The sequence below is a fragment of the Rousettus aegyptiacus genome, unplaced genomic scaffold, assembly GCF_014176215.1.
Source record: "Rousettus aegyptiacus isolate mRouAeg1 unplaced genomic scaffold, mRouAeg1.p scaffold_m13_p_4, whole genome shotgun sequence".
NCBI classification, from domain to species: domain Eukaryota; kingdom Metazoa; phylum Chordata; class Mammalia; order Chiroptera; family Pteropodidae; genus Rousettus; species Rousettus aegyptiacus.
In genome coordinates this window covers 55,791,023-55,806,061 of record NW_023416307.1, presented here as the reverse complement: position 1 = coordinate 55,806,061, position 15,039 = coordinate 55,791,023, and the positions used below count along the sequence as shown (strand labels likewise).

The window sequence follows — 15,039 nt, the reverse complement described above, 5'->3', positions numbered from 1 at the left end:
TCCACATGTTATTCTTAGCTCCACAAGTAAATTTTGAGCTTTGTGTGAGCAAGGATCATATGTGGTAGATATGTGAGCCAGTCCATGCACCTTTAAGTGTGCCTTCTATTAAAAACTACCTTTCCAGATTTTCTTGCAACTACGGTTCTAGATCTGACTTAGTTTGTCAAACAGGTATTACACAATCTTGAATTCAGTAATGAGCAAAGTGAGGAGAGCAGCAAGTAAAAGGCATCCATTTTTGGTAGTATGTGTCAGAGCAAAGGAAGCATAATTCTGGAGTCAGCAATGTAGCAACAGCTTCCTTACTGACAAGAGGACTGGCTCTCTTTGTTTCAAAGCAACGTTTGTAGGGGACTTTTAAAAGAACTTTCATCAGAAATGGCTGACTGGGAAAAGAGTTCTTGGATCAGCATGAAAAGTCAATAAGTGACAAGTTTTCATAGGATGTCAAGTGGAAACTGTAATGAACTACATGACAAGTACTTATGGAGTAAACATAGAATAAATACAGAAAGTAAAGTATAGCAGATAGGTCTGGATTTGAGGGCTCATTGTGTCACCAGTGATTCTGAGCCAATTTCATAATTTCTAGGTTTCATATTGCTCATTTATAAAATAGGAGTAAAACAGTAGTATCTACCTGTTTTTATAAAGAGTAAATGAAATCATACTTGAAAAGAACACAGTAAATGTTTTAATAAGTGTTTACTCGTGTTACTGTTAAGATAGTGAAATATTTCTAGAGCTACATAGCTGGAACAAGGCTTAAAGATTAGCTAATCTAACCTCTTCATTTTATAACACCATGACCAAAGAAGGATGGATGAAGTACAGTCTCCGTACCCAATAAACTCAAAATCCAAGTAGGAAAAAGACTATTAATAATAAAGCATACGATCTGACACTAAATCATTACAATTATTAAATAAATAAACTGATATTCTCTTCACCTAACAGTAATAGGCAGATGGTCGATATGGAAAATTTTTTTTTAAATATTTAATATTTTTTATTTTCTAGTTATAGTTAGCATATGATATTAGTATCACATGTACAACATAGCGATTAGATTTACATAACTCGCAGTGATCCTCCTAAGAAATTTAGTGCCCCTCTAACACTATACAGTTATTAAAATATTGGTTATATTCCTTATGCTATACTTTATATCTCCGTGACTATTTTGTAACTACCAATTTGTACTTCTTAATCCCTTCCCCCTTTTTCACCAACTCCCCCAAACCCCTCACATCTGGTAACCCTCAAAATGTCCTCTGTACCTATGTTTGTTTCTGGGTTTTGTTGATTTAGATTCCACACATACACGCAATTGTATGGCATTTGTCTTCCTTTATCTGACTTACTCCGCTCAGCACAAATGCCCTCTAGGCCCATCAAGAAATATATTTTTCTGTCCCATTACTTTTAGCCTGTCTTTTAATCTGAAGAGTGTTTCTTGTAGGCAACATCTGTAAGGGTCTTGTTTTATTATTTGGCTGCCCTATCTTTTGATTGGAGCATTTAATTCTTTTTCATTTGAAGTACTTGTTGATAAATATACAGTTATTGCCATTCTTTATTTAGATTTTTGATACATATTTTTTTCTTCTTAAAGAAGTCCCTCCAGCATTTCCTGTAATACTGGCTTAGTGATGATGCACTTCGAATCTTTTGTGCCAAGACATTCTTGCCTATAAACTTTGTTGAGAAATCAGCTGACAGTCTTATGGGAGCTCCCCTGTTGTTAACTAATTGTTTCTCTCTTGCTGCATTTAAGATTCTCTCTTTGAATTTAACCTTTGGCATTTTAATTATGACGTGTTTTGGTGTGGGCCTCTTTGGGTTTATCTTTTTTAGAACTCTCTGAGCATCCTAGGGTTGACTATTTCCTTCACCAGGTTAGGGAAGTTATTTCTTCAAATAGGTTTTCAATTCCTTGTGGCTCCCTTTTGTGATGCAAATGTTGTTATGCTTGACGTTTCCCAGAGGCTTCTTAAACTATCTTTTTTTTGGATTCCTTTCTCTTGTTGCTGTTCTGGTGGGGTGTCCTTTGCTACCCTGACACTGATTCAATCCTTGGTTTCATCCACTCTGCTCATTCCCATTAAGGTATTCTTCATTTCAGATATTAGTCTTCATTTCTGACTAGCTCCCTGTTTTCCATCTCTATTTTTGTTTTTTATCTTTGCTAAAGTTCTGAGTTTACCTACTCTTCCCCAAAGTTCCTTGAACATCCTTATAAGCAGTGTTTTGAACTCTGCATCTGGGATATTGCTTCTCTCCATTTTGGTGATTTCTTTTTCAGGAGCTTTGTTCTGTTCTTTCATGTGGGCCATGCTTCTTTGTCTCCCCATTTCAGCTGCTTCCCTGTGTCTGTTTCTATTAGGTAGGGCCCCTAAGTCTCCCAGTCTTAGTAGAGTGGCTTTATGTAGTAGGTGTGCTGTGGGGCCCAGTGGTACAGGCCTAGGAGGGGTCCAGCTGCAGGCCAAGTTTAGCCACAGCCTATGCATCTTCACAGCCACCTGGTAAGAGTCATTAAGCAATCCACATGTGGCTGCCACCTGTGCTGGGCTTATAGGTGCCTTGAAGGGTCAAGTCAAAAACGGAGGCCAGTTGCCACTAGTGCTACGCTTGTAGCTGCTCAGCAAGAGATACAGGGCACACTGAGGCCAGATGCTGTTTCTTTGGGTTTTGTGTGCCTTCGATTTTATGAAAGTTTGCATCAGAACCCAAAATAGCCCGTTTATATGGAATAAATCATTGGAAGCAGCTTTGGTGGGCCCACAAGTTGGGAGAAGCAGCGTTTCAGGGAATCCCCTGTGTTATGGTTGCTGGTGACTCAGATATGGCAGCGACTATGTCTGAAGACTGGGAAGGGGAGGGCTCAATAAAGGAACAATGGCTTCTGTCTGCACCTCTATCTGGGAGCCAGCCACACCTACAAACATTGCCCTGAAGCCTGACAACTCAGTGTCTCCCTGTAGGCCCCAGGCACTCCTCAAGCAGGCTGCCCCAGCACTGGAGCTCAGAGGCAGCATGACCATCAGTGACTAAGGCCAGGCCTGGGCCCCTTAAAAGGAATGTTTCCAATTCCCAAAGCCCTCTGTCTCATTTAGTTGCAGCCTCCACTGGTTTTCATAGCCAGATGTTATGGGGACCTCTATTCCAACAGTGCTAGAACCTTGGGCTGGGGACTCCAGTGTGGGGCTGGGACCCCCTCACTCCTTGGGTAGGAGAGGGAGGGAGCTCTGCAGCCAAGATAGCTCTCGCGATTATGGGACTAGGCCATTTTGCATCTCTGCTCCTACTACTGTTTGGAGATGTCCTATTATTTTTGTCTCTAGTTGTAGGACCTCTGCTAAGCCAGACCTTAGGTGAATGTGTGTGCTGGTTGCTCTGTAGTTTTGTTATAATTTGTGTGGCTGTGAGAGGAAGCGTGCACTGCTTCTACCTTCCACGCCATTTTGCCTCTGAATTCCCAAGAAAATCCTTAATAGTTAATTCTAGGAACAACTAAGTGATACAAATTTTTAAAAGAAAAATGTTTATTCTCTTTTCATACTATCTTGAAGATTTCGCTTCATATTTCCATTTCATATTCACCAGGCCTGGGAGGTTTTCTAATCATTTACATGTCACAGACACATACATAAACTACCCAGGACAATAGTCTTCTTTCTCCTAGAGCATATCTCCATTACCCGGCCAAATCTGCCACTGCCAACCACTTACATATCAGTCACCTGACTAGCCTTACTCGTTATATTTTATATCCATCTACAGAGGACATTCTCAGCATCGAGATTATCATAGCCCTCCTAAATAACTAGAAAGAGGGTAGAAGAAATCTACAATATATCGTGATGTACTTTAGCAGAGACAGCTAGTTCTTGTCTCAAGTTTATTTTTGTAACGGAATTGATTTTTATTCAGGGTAACAATGAACCCAATAAAAGGACTATATTTTCTGGCGTCCTCTGCAGTTATGAGTGGACACGTGTGAAAATGACGTAAGCCTGGCTCATAAGAAACTCTCCTTTATACTTCCCTTTGCTCTTTCCCCCTTCCGGCCGGCGGAGACAGACCACAGCCACCTTGAAGGCACACACTGTAAGACGGCCATCTCCATCAGCCTGGGTCCCCTGACTGACCACATGTCCTGCCAACCAGGACAACTGCTTCAAATTGTTACATATTTGGAGCATTATACAATTTTCGATTTATCTGTTACAGAAGCTATCATTACACTAATATAGGCATAAAAGGATACAGTTCCTGGAATTTAATCATATTGGCACCTTGAACTTCCAATAAATGTAACATGGTATAGAGACAGCTAAACAGCAAAACTTTCCTGTGATTAAAGTATTTAAATGTCTTCTGCATTTTCATTTATATTTTTCCCTCCTCTGGTCATGGACCAAAGCCAGCTTTTATATATTGATCTTATGACACTATATATCTGAATGTAATCCTTGGTTTAATAGAAAAACATTTTATTAGAAAAATAATTATGAGGAAAAATAATTTCTGCAAATAAGTTTTTGAACTAATTTTTTGGTAAAGTAACAGGAAGAACTTAAACACCTATTAAGACTTACCAATGAAGTACAAGAAGCAGGATGATTGTAAGGATACCACCACACTGTTTTATAGATGTTGATGTATTGAATGAACAGAGCAACCAGCAGGTAGATAAAAAAGAGAAATTCAAAGAGCAAGCTCCCATCCACAGGCAAATCGGGAATTTGGCAATGACGAACAGGACCTGGGGTGATTAAGGCTGTGATAGGTGGGACCGGAAGGCCAATAGCACTACCATTCCTGAAAGAGAAAACTAGGGTTAAACAGTGATACCCTTCAGTGTCATAAAGCATAAAGGGCCCCTGTGTCCTTCTCCACCTACCCTTTAACTGTTGAACTTCCCCAAAACTCTAACCTAGGCTCTTTGGTTCTTGTCGTCTCCCTCTACAAACTTTCTCAGTGATCTAATACGTGGCCATGGTTTCCATTATTTCCTATATGCTGAAAACTAAAATTTCTCTCCATAGAGCTCACTGCTGAGTTTTAGACCATGTTATCAAGCTGTCTACTGTACATCCTGTGTTCTTCCTCCTGTAGATCTGACCCCACCCAGTTAGCTGCCCAAATCAGAAACCTGAGAGTCACATTAAAACTTTCCTTCTGCCTCTCCATATCCAATCACTCTCTAACCTTATATATTCCACTTTATGAAATTTTTTCCAAACTGTACCCTTTTCTCTAAACCCCACTGCCTTAGTTCAAGCAGTTACTATATTTCATCTGCAGTAATCCCCCTAGATTCAACTCCACTTTCATCAAATCCTCCAACCTGCCTTAGAGAGCTTTCTAAAGTGAAACTCAGATAGTGTTTCTCTTATCTAAACCCCTTTAATGCCTCTCTACTGCCAATAGGATAATATCCAACATTTTTTAGTATGTCTTATGAAGCCCTCTGCTTAACGGACTAGCTTCATCTCTTACCAATATTCCACGTGCACCCAATACAATACCCATGCTATTTGCTATCAGTGAACATACATGCTATTCTTTTGTACACACTATTCCTTTCACTAGCAACACCCTACAAAACCATCTTCCTTAACCCCTCACAAATTTACTGAAAAAATCCTTCAAGACTTTAAAATGATCAAGCATATCCTCTATAAACCTTACTCTGACTCACCCAATCAAAACTGATTCATCTCTCCTCTGTGCCATCATTACAAATAAACTATGCTTTTGTGCTGGGAAAAATAGAAGACAGCAAGAAAAGTGGAAGACCATAAGTAAGATGGATTGATGCCATAAAAGAAGCCATAGGCATGAGTCTATAGGAGCTGTCCTGTTGAGTACAGAACATTGTGGACATCACTCATTCATAGGTTCACCAGGAGTTGGACCTGACTCAACAACATGTAACTTTTTGTATACATCTATGTCTTATCTATCAGACCATGACCTTAAGGACAGACAGTATACTTTTCCTAGTTCACTGCAAATATATACCTTTAGGTTTGGAAGACAGCAAACCAATATAGTCATGAAAAAGAGAGATCTCTTACAACACAAATTAAAATATACAGGTTTTTAATCCCTATCTTCTTGCTGATTTTTCTTCCAAGCTGTTTTATAGCTATTTCTGACCTATAAAACAACTTGGGGGGAAAAAAATGATAAAACTGGGGTAGGGAATAAAATTTCCCATTATTTACCTGAAAATAGTCACAGAGATCTAAGAGTCTTCTATTGCTTACAGAACAAGGAAAAGAGGCTTGCTTTGGATATTTCCAAAGAAAATTCTAGGGAAAGAACACTATTAGCATCGCTATTCTACTCTTAAAATTTCCAAATATAGAATTCTAGCATTAGTATGTGACATTCACAGTACTTTATGTGACTCATGGGAATATGAATTCTGCTCATTCTGAACAGATAAGAATACCATGGAAACTCAGAGGAGCTAGAAGGGAAGTACAGGGAATGGAGTGGGAGTGGAGGAGGGGGTCAGAAAAAATTATAAAAGTTTCTTCCTCTCATGTCCAGAGTATACTCCAATAGAACACACTTACCAAGGAGTAGGTTGTAATCTACCAGTAGGTCTCATAACCTTACCTGCTCAATCATAAACCAATCATTTATACACAGCAGCCCTCTGATCTGTTCTGGGACATGTGCTACAGCACTGCACAAGTCCGGGAGATATCATTCACACAGAACATAACACAAAAGGTACCCTCTGGAGTTGTACGAGTTGATGAACTTGAATGGAGGGGATTAATGCCAGCAGCCAATCTATTTCCTCACTCTAGTTAATCATAAGATAGGGAAATAAAAAATTTTGATGAGAAGTTACAAGGTTAGTAGCCTCTATTCTAGAACAAAATAAAATTCTAATTCCCCTTCAGTCTAAAATACATAAAGGGGGAAAGCATGCAAAACTATTTGTTAGAATTTAAAAGTTAAATAGGTTCTTATGGAATTTTTTCCAAGTAAACACTAATGTGGTTCTGCCATTAACAAAACAAATAAAATGTTGGGTCTCAAGATACTCAAAACAAAGTATAAAATATATACACTTGTGATATTCTATACATCTTGGCTATTATACTTCAAGCCAGAAGAGACAAAGGTCCAATACAGTAATTCAGAGCATCAGTGGGAAAGAGGAAAGCATTCCTATAAGTTGAAAGCTGGAGAAGAGATAAGATCAAAGTTCTTAACCCCTCTCCCCCTCAAAAAAAGCTAAAATAAATAGGCTTGGTCAATATAGCTCAGAAAAATTAGTTTTGGAGGTATTATTTAGGAAAAATAAAAGTATTATTCCTCTAAAAGTGTATAAAAATAAAATCAAGAACAGCAAAATGACACAAATGTTTGAAATACAATGTGGGACAGTTCTAGTCCCAGATTTTCCACTAACCAGCTGTGGTCTTTGAGAAGTTACCACTTTATATCCCTGCGCCTCAGTTTCTTCATCTTTAATACAAAGGTTGGACTTGATTCTCGTTGAAGGTCTCTTCTCAATGGTAACACTGAATATTCTCTTTCAAGCTGTACTACAGGTCCCCAAGCCCAGGCTTGATGATTTCTAGGAGACTCATAGGACTTGGCGTATAGTCACAGCTAAGATTTATTACAACAAAAGGATACAAATCAAAATCATCAGAGGAAAAAGCACATGAGGCAAAAATCTAGAGAAAACCAGGTGCAAAATACCAAGAGTCCTTTCTCAGTGGAATTACACTGGACACACTTAACTCTTTCAGCAATTACTTGTGACAACACTTGTGAAGTGCCATCTACCAGGAAGGCTCATTATTGACTCAGCGCTGAAGGTGTTTACTGAAGGCTGGCCATGGAAGCATCCTTTGCCTAGCAGTACCAAAATTTCAGACTCTCAAAAGGAAAGCAGGTGTTCAGCATAGTTAACCTTAGAAAGGCCTGCTTGCAAGGCTGGCATCTGGGAACTTAACTCGTAAACAGTTTCCTTTTGGATATAAAACTTTCCCTAAATAAGAGCGGCTCCCTGAGTTTAAACGATTTGTGCACACAATGTGGTTTATGCTGAACATCTGCTTTGTCCTTGTATATAGTGTTTGTGTATAGGAAAGAGTTAACGTAGAAGGCCTAAGATTGGCTTTTATGGAGCAGGCAAGCAGCAGAATTTAGCTAAGCAAATGAATAAAGCAAGAAAGCTTCAAAAGAATAAAGAAGAATAAGAAGGGATAAAACAGTGATCATTTAGACATTCTTAAGTGATATTAACAAAGTATCTGCACAGACAAAACAAAGAAAAACTCACCCTCAGTCCTTCTCAAATAAGATTCTCCCTCAACTAAAAGCTCCCTAGGAAACTCAAAAACTCACAGTGTCTCCTCTTTCTTCAGATGGCAATCATCTAAGCACCCTGTCCCAGGAACAAATCCCTGCTTCCCACAGGTAGAAAACAGGACACAGTACTATGGATTTCAATTTCGACTGTGTCACCAAACTAGCTCTTTGACATTCTCAAGTTTAACTTCACCTATCAGACCACAAACACGAACCAAACTGGGACAAATGCTCTCTTCTCCAGCTGACTTGTCTTGTATAATGAAACATATTCAAAATTCAAAATTATATCACACTTAAGCAATTACCTAGTTCCTTCTTTACAGACACCCCAGAAATGAGTTTTCCTTGTCTGAACACTGTCTTTCTATGTACACATCCTTCCTAAAACTATATTATAGGCCATCTGCCACTGGGTTTTAGCCCTATTTTTTATACCCCTACCCTGTGTCTTATATAATAACCTATTCTAGGCTACTTCTTTCTCATCAAAAACCAAAAATAGAAACATTTTCTTCCCAAATAACTTCTGATAAAAATTTCACAAATAATCACTTAACACTGACTTTTCAAACCATTAACTATGATCTTTCACTTTATTCTAATCTGTTGAAAAATTTTTCTCTCCCCGCCATCCCAATTAATTGCTAAAGAAATATATATTAAAGGAGGGAAGTGGGTGGAGAATGGTAGATCAAGGCAACTATGACTAGAACCCTGAAAGCCAGGATAGAATAGCTACAAAGAAGGCAGAGAAAAGAATACATGATCATAATAGCTAAATCCACCTAAGAGGTAAATTCCACATGTTCCTAGTTCTTCCCCATACTCTATTTGCAGACTTCAAGTGCAAGCAGAAACATCTAGGAATGTGGTTTTCGGCTCTTTTTAAATAGCAGAATACTTTATTTTCCCTCCCTCCAAAGACATGTTGCATTGTATCCCAATATTTAAAACACACAGGAGTTAGTCTGATTGAAAGAGAACTAGGAAACCTAAAGCCTGAACTGCTAGGCCTGCCTGCCTCTTTCTCCCTTCTATAGAGCTCCTACAGCAGCCCCTGAGACACTGAAGAGGGATTTGTGGGACAATTTGAGAACCTACTTACCTAGGGAAATCCTCAAAGCCCAAGTAGAAGAAAATGAACAAACTGCTTGAGTTAATAGAGGGGCATAACTAAAATATTTTAGCTAGCTAGGATCCTAGCTAGGCATAACTATGACTTTCTATTGCAATTTGAAAGTACTGAATCAGTAAGATGACAGTCAGTATATATTAGTAAAATTAAGGCATGTACTTCAAATAGGAAACATCCTTCACTTGAATATTTATATTAGATAGTATCTTTCTTTAAAAGTATTTTCCTATAGTCTCATTTTAAAATCGTTCTTTATTTTTAATAATAATACATGTGAAATAATACATTTTAAAACTTACTACAATTTCCCATTTCATTTATTTTCAATATCTTGCTATGAAGCAGGCAGTATCGCCATTTTTCAAGTGAGAAAATGTAAAGAACAGAGTTAAATATAATTCTTTAGGAAAATAATACTCTGTAATCTGTGTACATATACAAATTTGTATTGAAAATTAGTATAAGAATTAGAGACTGGAAAAATTCCTCCAAACTGGAATTCTGGGGAGTCCCCAATGACATGACAAGTTGAGAACTGACTTTGAAGACTGAATAGAACTTGGGTTGGAAAGTAGGAAGAAAGAGGGAGAGCAGGTCAAGAAGGGAGAAGTGCACAAATAATATCAGGAAGGCCTGATATGACAGCAGTAGTACTAATTGCTAGATCTGAAACTTAGAATCTAAGCAAGAGAAACCTGTATTCAGAGAGGAAGCAGAAATTAGCTGGTAAAAATTATCTTGACCAAACACTTGATCAGGTAGGTAAAAGCCATCTCTTTCCACTGCTATTTGATTGAACCTCCTGATGAAGCAAGTTATCCTGATAAGATTAGAAATAATTCATCTTAACTTTTGAAAATTAGGAACAGAGATAAATTTCTGCTTAAAAAAAATCAAATTCTTTATTCTCATACATGACACAAATCTTGAGATGTTTAAGTTACAACTGACAATCTATTGATTTCAAGTAATTTTTGAACAAAATACATTTTAACACCCTTGATGGAGTGACTTGTGATTTTAGAATCTCATGTTAACTGTCAGTTTTAATTTGCTCTCCAAAAAAAAAGAGAAAGAATGTTAGTCAGTGGTTAAACCATCACATGCCTTGTAATTCATTCCTCCCTTCTTTTAACAGCTTAAAAAGGTGATGAATTTGGCTTATCAGCCACAAGTAAGAAATGGACTGCTTTTACTCTGTGGGCTCCATATCACCACTTTCTACCTTCCAAGTGTTCTGAAATACTGAGCTTTCAGTCTTCAAGGGCAGAATTTCTACCTCAGTGTCAAGAAATAATCTTTATAAGCAAATCCCTGAAGAGCCTGATAGTGACTTCTATGTTAGTCTGACTGATCACAGGATATTAAAAAGTAAGGACAGTCTTATTTCTTCTTTACCTGTTTCTCAGGCCTGTTCCATTGCCACAGCCCCCACCAACCAAAGTCTGTAAAGAAGGTAAAGCTGAACGGCTTAGCTGCTGCCGACTAGGGCCCCTCCTTCCTCCGGGCATGTCCGGGAACCAGTCTGTTTCCAGTGCCACCCGTAGTTGCAACCCAGGTTAATGGTTTTCAACCTGTTTCAACTCTGAATAACAACAATAAAAAACATTTAAATATCAGTTTAAAATGAACAGAACAAACAAAAACAAACTCATGGACATGGACAGTAGATTGGTGGTTGCGAGAGGGGGAGGGAGGAGAGAGGTAAAGGGGGTCAAATATGTGGTGACAGAAAGAAATCTAACTATGGGAGGTGAACACACAGTGCAAATATAGATATGCCTTACTGTTAAAATGTACAGCTAAAACTTATTGGATTTCATTAACCAATGTCACCATAAAATAAATAAATTAAAAATATATATGTTCAAAATAAATAAATATCAGTTTAAATATTTTTAAACTAGGTAATGTAACAAAACTAGCAGAAAAACTGCGAGAACAGGGCTTGTAAAACCAGATATTCAAACAAATGCTCTCAGTGTCTATTACCTACTTTATTCTAATGAAAGGACTACTCAGACTCTAATGGGTCAGGTCAGAAGCCTAAGTTTTGATGTAAGCTCTGTTTGGCATTAGGAAAGTCAAAATTTGTGTCTGTTAGTTGACTTATAGCATATGAAAGATTACAATCTGGTAAAATTTTACAAGAAACACCTAACATAAACATTTCCAATTCAAATTATTTCACAGTAAGCCACTTGAAATACAGGGGAATCAGTACAGTCCAAAATGTTATTTTTTGCTATCAAGGGATCTTGGTTCTGAGATCAGATATGACTTCAAAGGAGGCATTTAACCTCTGACTTTAAAGGAGGTATTTAATCTCTCAGTTTGTGTCTTTATCAGAAAAAAAAAATGTGTTCCCTGTCCTACAGAGGTTGTTGTCAGGACTGACAATGATGGATGGGAAGTACACCAGTAGGCCTTTTAACTCTTTAAAAGTGAAACTGTTCAAGTGGTATCTCCATATATCGGAGTAAAAACATTGGAAGGAGCTCAAGAGGATGCCTACTTAAAAAAAAAGAAAAAAAAAAAAAGGATGTAAAATCATTTAGAATTACTGAAACTGTATGATTAAAAGAGAAGCAACAGAAACTGTGTCTTCATCAATCTATGGCAAAATCACTTCTTCACCAATATGGATACCACAATCTGTTTCCTAAACAACACAACTTAAAAGCTGAAGACTGACACTCTGTAAAATAAATAAAAGTAAAGAAAAGAAAAAGAAAGAAACCTGGCTTTCACAACGTTACTGTAGATTGATCGACATTCCTTATTCCTACAGATTTAGGCTGTAGACTAACAAACGCCAAGTGAGACAAAGCATCCAAATCACTGGATGTAGGTGGGGGTGCTGGTCCCTTTTCAATTAACGCTCAAAGGGTAAGAAAAAACGTGGAACCAAAAAATTGGAATGGAAGAGGCGAGAGGATGGGGTGGGGATAGCTGGACGGCGAGAGACTACAAACTTCAAGAGACTGGCCCCTAAGGGGGGGTACGACAAAGCGGTCCCCGCCACGCAACCCGGAGGGCCGAAGCAGGCCCAGGACAGACGAACAGAATGGCACCGCAGTAATACTCACGCATGAAGGAGGCCCGGCCGGTGGGGCGGGATCCCTGGCTGGAGGCGGCGGCTTTACAAGCTGGACCCCAGGAAAGAGAACTCACTCCCTCCCCGCGTTGAGGCGCTCCAAACTAGCTGCTTCTCCGCAGGCCGTCCCTTCTCGGAAAATCGAAATAAACTGTCCAAGCCTTGACCTGCCAGACCCAGACCTAGATCCAGACCCTGATTCAATGCCAGAGTTAGAGCCAGACCTCAAAGCTAGAGATTGAGCCCGACCCCGTCAGCACCCATCCTCAGCCTCCATTACCGCGGAGCTGAGCAGACGTGGCAGCGCGCACGGCGATGACGTAAACTCTGCGACGGCCGGGAGCCCCAGCTGCACGCCGGCCCCCTGAACTACAAACGCAGCTCCGCGAGGGAGCACCCCGCCCCTCCTGCGTGCACCTGCGCAGTGGGACGCGCTTTCTCCGTCGGACTCGCTCTCAACTCTAGCTAACGTGTTTTCCCCTTCGAGCATTAGACCCAGCCATTGAGGGCTCTTGTTATCGCACGAACTCCAAGTAACAACCATGTGTAAATTATCGCTCCCATTTTGCAGATGAGAGAGGTTGGGAGATGTCACCTAAGGTCACATCACTGCTAAGTAAAGGAGCCCGCGTTGAACAGTCTTGCTTCAGCGTCCAATCCTACGCTTATTGTAAAGTGAAGGGCTAGATAGATAGATGCTGGAGTTACAAAAATGACTGCTACTAAGAGCTCACAATCTAGTCAAAGAGACATTAGGAAAATGCAACAGTGTAAAAAAAAATGCATTTCAATAACATCTTCCTTGTTCACATCTCCCCTCTTTACTCGGCAGTTAACTACTTTGGAAAATATGTTGTTATAGTTATTAGTATCAATTCCTCAGTGAGTCAGCCCCAAGGACAGGGCAGAGAGTGATATCTCCAGGTGCCGGCTCCCTAGGAGTAAATAGCTCCAAGGCTCCCAAGAAGAAAAATAAAACAATATTGCCGCTGAAGTACAGATAACATAGCTGTCCACCAGAAACTATATTTCTTTGTGCTAGATGCTAACAGCTAACTTTGGCTTTTGTAATCTGCTTGCTTGCTTGATCAAGGCCAACCAGGACGTAATTTCCGGCTTTATAAGCTGCCTCCTCCGGAGGCTCAGAGCTGACTCTCTAGTGGGGAGGGTCAGTCGCCGGCCAGTTAATAAAGGCTCGTAACTAATCTCAATTGGCTCCGTGGGTCTTAGATTTGAACACGCCATAACAGAAAACACAGTAATTACAATTTATTACAATAAATGCAATGTTAAAATTCTCCCCAAATTCCAAAGATAGCATGAAAAGCAGCATAATAAATTCTGTGGGATGGTGATGGTGTCGATACCAAGCAAAACTTCGTAACTTGGGGTTTAAAGACAACACTCCCAAGAATGAATAGGTGGCTCGTGGGAGAATGGCTTTCTAGTAAAGGAAGTGGTAGTTAAAAAGGTAAGGAGGTAGACAAAATCACGATGAATTAAAAAACTGCCAATATTTCGGTATTAGAGGAGTAAAAGTGTTTAAAGAGCACTCGTGTGAGATCTCTAGTTCTAGAGATTTTAGGTGCCTTAAAAGAAAGCCTTTCATATCAAGTATATGATTAGTTAACCTTATCGATAACTTTTTTTTTTTTGGTACCACACACTAGACTTGTAGCTATATGTACTTATTTAACTCTCATAATGTTTAGATACTACCATTGTTCCTATTCTGCAAAGGAACTAAAGTTAAGAGAGGTTAGATAATTTGTTTAAAATAACCCAGCTCATAAGTGGCAGAGCCATATTTTAGAGCCAGGATGATCAATATCAAAACTACCAGTTAGTAATATTCCAAAATGTTCTTACCGTCCTAATGTACCACACAGAACTTTCATTCATGAATATATAAAATCCAACACAGATTATTATATATTTTTATTGTTTTCACTAATAGGCAACAGGAATTTTCGTATTTGCTCTGTTAACTGTTTCCTAGCTTGCTACATTGAAACTCCTTTGCCACTTTTCTGTTGGCTCCCCATCATCCATCTTTCATTCAGCAGTTATTTATTTAGTGACTACATGTGTACCAGGCACAGTGTTAGTGAACAAGACATATGTCTTTTCCTTCCTAGGGCTTATATCCTAATGGGGGAAAACATTTATTTAATAAATAAAATAATTACAGATTGTAAGTATTATGGAGACAAATAAGGGGGTAAGGTAGAAAATAAGAAAGGTAATATCTTAAGGGGTATCTGTCTGAGGTAATTACATTTCAGCAGAAACTTGAATGTTGGGAAGGAACCAGAGATACAAATATGGTAGGAAAAAGCAGTCCAGATAGAAAACAAAATGTATGCAGAGAGTGGGTTAGAGTTTGGCATGTTTGAAAAACTTGACACAAAGCCGTATAGCTAGATCATGGTAAGCAAAGGGGAAT

General features: G+C 39.0%; 1 protein-coding gene across 2 annotated transcripts in view; it reads right to left on the bottom strand.

Annotated features, from left to right (window-relative positions):
• TMEM39A (transmembrane protein 39A) overlaps window positions 1–12,895 on the bottom strand; it is a 35,763-nt gene extending 22,868 nt beyond the window's left edge. The window contains exons 1-4 of one of the 2 annotated variants that reach the window (XM_036219065.1): window positions 10,895–10,991; window positions 7,448–7,650; window positions 5,711–6,832; window positions 4,605–4,827 (exon numbers count right to left, since the gene is read on the bottom strand). In XM_036219065.1, coding sequence (XP_036074958.1) covers window positions 4,605–4,827; window positions 5,711–5,811 — 324 coding nt within the window. In that variant the 5' untranslated portion in view covers window positions 5,812–6,832; window positions 7,448–7,650; window positions 10,895–10,991. Of the gene's footprint in view, window positions 1–4,604; window positions 4,828–5,710; window positions 6,833–7,447; window positions 7,651–10,894; window positions 11,082–12,585 lie in introns of those variants that run through there. The other variant, XM_016140132.2, reaches the window with a different exon arrangement.
• Window positions 12,896–15,039: the final 2,144 nt, after the last annotated feature.